This window comes from Alligator sinensis, unplaced genomic scaffold (genome assembly GCF_000455745.1).
Source record: "Alligator sinensis unplaced genomic scaffold, ASM45574v1 scaffold707_1, whole genome shotgun sequence".
NCBI classification, from domain to species: Eukaryota; Metazoa; Chordata; order Crocodylia; family Alligatoridae; genus Alligator; species Alligator sinensis.
This window is the reverse complement of record NW_005842065.1, coordinates 1,887,004-1,892,623: the sequence shown is the minus strand read 5'-3', so window position 1 is coordinate 1,892,623 and position 5,620 is coordinate 1,887,004. Positions and strand designations below refer to the sequence as shown.

At 63.3% G+C, this 5,620-nt stretch overlaps 1 protein-coding gene across 1 annotated transcript; it reads right to left on the bottom strand.

Annotated features, from left to right (window-relative positions):
* Positions 1–513: 513 nt before the first annotated feature.
* Positions 514–5,480, bottom strand: ZNF653 (zinc finger protein 653). The gene is made up of 9 exons (XM_006023432.3): positions 5,314–5,480; positions 4,712–4,755; positions 4,230–4,445; positions 3,100–3,633; positions 2,620–2,773; positions 2,198–2,309; positions 1,820–1,934; positions 1,337–1,436; positions 514–900 (listed from the first exon to the last, which is right to left on the bottom strand). The coding sequence occupies exons 1-9, from the start codon at positions 5,478–5,480 to the stop codon at positions 723–725; spliced, it is 1,620 nt and encodes a 539-aa protein (XP_006023494.2). The 3' UTR covers positions 514–722.
* Positions 5,481–5,620: the final 140 nt, after the last annotated feature.

Below are 5,620 nucleotides of genomic sequence, written 5' to 3'. Positions count from 1 at the left end.
AGAAGGCATGGGGGGGGGGGGTCAGCACCCCCAGGCTGCAGCTGGAACAGTTGAGACCTCCAGTGCAAGGCAGCCCCATTGCCCCAAGGGAGAAACTGAGACAGGGAGCAGGGGGAGTGGCAACAGCCAGTCCCCAGCCCTCCAGGATAACCCCCTCGTCCAGGCCCCCCCCCCCAGCAGTAGACCTGGCCCCTCCTGCTGCTGCACCTGGTGCCCTCATTTCCACATCAAGGGTCCTATGCTGCCTTGGTGAGAGGGAAATGAACTGGTGCCACAGCAGGTGCCAGCACTGGGGGAGGTGGTGTCAGCAAAGCAGAGGCCCTTACCCAGCCTTCCTGTGCCCACAGCCTCGGGCAGTGGGGGTAGGTGGCAGGTTCAGTACCCCAAGGCTGACCTGGATACCACCAGTGACCAGGGGGAGGGTGACCCACAGCCTGGCACCCCTCTGCAGGCCTGGCCGCTGCCCTGGTGCCCCCCTTGCCCCCCGGCAGGAAGATGCTGGCAGGCGGCAGGTAAAAGTAGTGTTGCTTTAATGGGCCAGGCCTGGCTGGTGCCAGGCTGTGCCCAGGCCGGAGGCCGCAGTCCTATGAGGGGAAGGCTGTAGCTGTCCCCAGCCCCGTCCCCTCAGCTGCTGGGGACTTGGGGTCATCACATGTGGCCACAGTCCGGGTGGGGAGGTTGAGGGGGGCAATAAATAAGCTGTGGGAGGGGGCTGGGTGGGGTCAGGGAGGCTTGGGCTCAGGGTGGCTCTTGAGCTTGTGGAACTTGACGCTGTCGAGGCGCTCAAAGCGTTTGCCGCAGAGCTCGCAGGGGAAAGGGTAGTGCAGCTCGCCCCGGTGCTTCTTCATGTGCCAGTTGAGGGAGGCACGCTGCCGGCACTGGTACCCGCAGATCTCGCACCTAGATGGGTATGGGGGGGAGACGGGGTCAGGCTTGGGCATAGACCCCTACCCTACTCCTCCACAGTTCCCAGCATGCAGTGACACCCCACACCCAGCATGCATGCAACACCCCACTGAAACCCCACACCCTGGCCCCAGCATGCTGTGGGGGGCGGGAATCTGCAACCCCTCCACCCCAGTCCCAGCTGCTGCCCATGCCAGGCACCCCAGGCTCTAGCGTGCTCATCTTGAGGGCACCTATAATCCAGATGCCTCAATGTGAGCTCTACGAACGCCTCGATACCGGCTCTATATGGGCCCAGTGGATGCCTCGATACCAGCTCAGCAAGTGCTTCCACATGAGCTCCGTAGGTGCGTGGGAGAAAGCAGCCGCATGGCCAATACCTGGCGAGGGCCCTGCTGTGCCTCCAGCTCCCAGCCCAGCCCCAACTCACTGCAGCGGCGTCTCCCCGGTGTGCGTGCGCCGATGCACCTCCAGGTGGTTCTTGCGCTTGAAGGACTTCCCACAGGTTTCGCAGGTGAATTCACGGACACCTGTGGCGGGGTGGGAGGTGCAGTTCATGGAAGGCCTGCGAGCAGGTCCCCAGCAGGGCAGCCTGGCCCAGCACCCAGACCTGCCTGAAGGGGGCAACTGGCAGGGTCTCTGCTGCCCTCTAGTGGCTGACCAATGCAAGACCTAGAGCCCAGGCTTGTAAGAAGCAGCTAAGGGGGCACCTACGCCCGGGTCCCTGCACCTGTGACACTCATGGAGGGGCGCAACCCCAAAGGGTTGGGGGGCTGGGGAGCAAAGCATGGCCTGGGGAGTGGAGGAGACTCCCTGCAACACCCAGGCAGTTGGGCAGTCTAACAAAGTCAAGGTAGGGAGCTAGGGATCCCACAGTGCCCTGGGGACAGGGCAAGGTGGGGAGCAGCCACACCTGAGTTGATGATCATGTGCCGCCGCAGATGGTTGGACAGGTAGAACTTCTTCCCGCAGCCGGGGTGGGGACACACCTTGGTCTTGCCTTTCCGGTGCACCAGGTTGACGTGGTTCTGGGGTGAGGGGGGCAGGAGAGGCTGGCACTGAGCCCTGCTGCCCCAGCCTGCCCCCCCAAATCCGTCCCCTTCACGGCAAGAGATTTAACTCCCCCCTGCCCCCCAGCTCAAACTCCGCCTACATAAGGTGCCACTGACAATTTCCAAGCCCCTGTGAACCAGGAAGTGAAGCTAACCAGAGCAAGGGCTGTGCCCACTTCCTATGGTGGTAGGGAGGGCACAGAGTCAGGGTCAGGTATCCCCAGAGGCAGGGGCCCTACCTGGAAGCTGCTGAGGGCCACATAGACCTGGCTGCAGCCCTCGTAGGGGCAGTGAAACATCTCCAGCAGGCCATCAGCATCGGTCACCCGCCCCCGCTTGCTGCGGCGCCGCCTGCATACAAGACAGCCAGGGCCCATGACACACAGCACACAAGTGCTTACATGCACATGCTGGCCCATGAACCCAGCCTGTGTCTGACAGGGTTGGTGTGGGAGGGGAAGGGGCAAGTGAAGTCACTGGGAAGTGAGTGGGGGGTCCTGATGAGGCAGGAGCTACAGATCCCCCCAGACTGTACCCATAGAAGGGAGGTGTGAGCACCTTCCTGGCCCAGAAAGGGAAACTGAGACAGGAGCAGGGGCTGGGGCCAGGGCCCTTCATGCTTGCTGGGCCAGGCTGCCATGGCACCCCACCCCACACTCACTTCTCAGGCTCCTTGGGGATCTCATAAATGATGGCCGACATGTCACTGGCTTCAGGCTCTGTGCCCTCAGGGGACGGCTCCAGCTCAGGGGGCAGCGCTATGGCTGTGGGGGGCAGTGGCTCTTCCTTCTTCAGCCCAAACAGCTCATCCTTCTCTGCAGGGGAGCAAGGTGCTCGCTGCTGCCTGGCCAAACAACTCCCAGTCCCCCCTGCAAAGGGAGATCTGGATGCCCCCAAAATGCAGCTGTTTCCAGGACTAGGGGCAGCTCCAGCTGGCTGCCCTGTCAGCTGCCCCCTCACCCCACAGCAGTGGCACTGGCAGGGGGCACCCCTACTGTCGCCCGCCTGCAGCACAGCACCCATGTATTCCCTCTGCCTCCTAAGGTGCCCAGATCTCCCCTCCCCTCTATCGTGCCCCCTCCTGCAGCTCAGTGCCTGGGCCCACCCCCCTCCCAGGCCTCCCCCCACCCAGCCCTGGTACCTTTCTTGGTGTGGATGTTGCTGGGATCAGGGCCGGGGCTGGGGGCAGGAGGGCTGGGGGCAGGGGGTGCCGGCTCCGGCTCCGTCTGGGTGTAGGCGGCGACACCCTCAATGAGGGCACAGGGTCCGTCGTTGAGCTGCAGCCCATCATAGCCAGGGCCAGCAATGATGATGACCTGGGAGCCGGGCACCACGCCCTGCATAGGGCAGCCAGCCACCACCTCGCCCAATGCGTCTCGTGCCACCCCCTCGAAGAGGGCACCAGGTGCCGTGCCCACCTGCATGGGCATGGGCACACAAACCACTGCTTCCAGTGCCTCGGTGGCACCCAGCCGCCGCCCACCACCCACCTCGCCCGCCTCAAATGGGATGTGGATGCCGTCTGGTGTGATGAGCCCGCTGCTGGCACCTGTGCCCCCCTCTGTGGCTGCTGGGCCCTGCCCTGGGGCCTGGCGCGGCTCTGTGGGATCTTCTGAACTGGAGCTGGAGCTGTCATCTGAGGAGGCTGAGCTGCTGGGTCCCACGCCATTACCAACTGTGGGGGAGCAGTGGTGGGAGCAGCACTGAGTGTGATGTCTGCACCCAGGAACCCTCACTTTTCCCCATCAGCTCCCAGGGTCCCCCACCAGTGCAGAGGGACAGGCTGCCCCATCAGCACCCCTCACCTCATCCCGGTTGCCCCAGTGCTCCACCAGGCTCCAGACCCCTATCAGTGCTGGGGGCAGGAACAGCCCTGGGGCAAGGGGTTTAGCTCCCACCTCATCCTAGTGGCCCTAGTGCCCAGTCAGGCCCCTCTGGGAGCCAGAGGGGAAGGGGGAGAGCCCTGGCATGGCAGATTTATCCTAGCACTGACCCACTTCCACCAAGGGAACCTGTGAAAGAGCTGCCCAGGGGCCCCCATCTTGTCCCAGTTACCCCAGTGCCCACTGAGGCTCCTCTGTGCTTGGGGGGGGGCACACAACAGCCCTAGCACCAGAGGCTTAGCCTAGCACCAACCTGCTTCCACCAATGGAGCCCATGCAGGAGCTGGGGCCGCAAAAAGATGTGGTTGCCTCAGGTGGAATATAGCAGCCCTGACAGTGCCCTGCAGACCTGCCCCCCACCCCGCCATCATCCCAAGTCTTCCCTGACCGTCATCACTGTCATTCTCCGAGTCGCTGAGGGGCTTGAGGGGCGAGTGCAGGTCCTGGAAGTAGCGGTGCCCAGCCTCACATTGCCACACGGCCGTGGTGTAGAGCCCAAAGGTGGGGTCCAGTTCCGCCAGGTGCGGCTCATACGGGCACCGGTTCTTGTGGTCCTCGTACCAGATCACCATGTTCTTCAGGCAGTTCACATTGCGCCGTCTCCCTGGGAGCGGGAGACATTAGGGAGGGGATATGGGTAGAGGAGCCCTAGCACAATCCAACCCCCAGCCTGCACCTAGAGCAGAGGGCAGGGCCAGGGCTGCCCAGGGCTTTGCTCCCAGACTGAAGTCTCCCAGCCCAGGCGTGGGCAAGGGGAGCGGGGAACTGCCCCAAGGCAGCTCTGGCTGTGGAGACTAGGTGACCTGGGGTGGTGGGAGGTCTCCATGCTCCAGCCCAGCCCCCCACCCCAGCACTGTGAACACCACTTACTTTTCTTCCGCTTTGGCTTCTTAGGGATCTGCTCCCAAGGCTTCCTGCGACAGGGTGGGCATGAAGAAAGAGGGAGTCAGCTCAGGGCAAGTCCAGTCCCTGTCTTTGTGACATCAGTTGCTCAGTGCATTTAATAAGGGGAGGAAGGGCAGGGCCGAGGCCCCAGACAGTGGGGGAGATGCAGCACTGGGCCCAGCAAAACTCAGCCCCAGCAAGCAGCAGGGTCATGAGCCTTGAGAGAAGGTCACTTCTTCACCCTATTACAACCATTATGCAAGAGCCCTTGACAGAGGTGCAAATGATGGGAGAGTATTGGGGGATTGCAGACGTGGGAGGGGATGTGGGTACAGAGAAGCTGCAGGTGGGGGTCCAAGACAGAACACAGGTCCAGGAGTGCTGAGAGGGGGTGCAGAAAGCAGGGGGGCATGTCCCCTGCAGCACCTACATGCTACCCATTCGCCAGCCCCAGCAGAGAGGAGGGTACAAGGGTGTACGGGGTTCCCAGCCACTGGCAGGGCAGGGGCAAGGGGGTGCAAGGGGCTGGAGGTGCAGGTAATGGGGATGCAGGGAGCCCATCTCACCCAGGCCAGCTCATGTGCTACCTGTGCTCCAGCCCCAGCAGGTAGAAGGGCTGTGGGTACCGACGGTGTAAGCGCAGCGTCCAGGGAAGACGCAGGAGTCTCACCCACAGGCTCCCATGCGCTGCCCATGCTCCAGCCCAGGCAAGTGGGAAGGGGCTGCAGATGCAGGTGATGGGGTGCAGGCGCATGCAGGCCCTGCCCCAGCAGTGGGGAGGGGGAAGGGGCTATAAGGGCAGATGACAGGGGTGCGGGGGGGGGTGTTCCAGCGCAGGAGGGTGCAGGATGCAGTGCAGGAGAGGCTTCTCACCCACAGCAGCTGCCTAGCAGC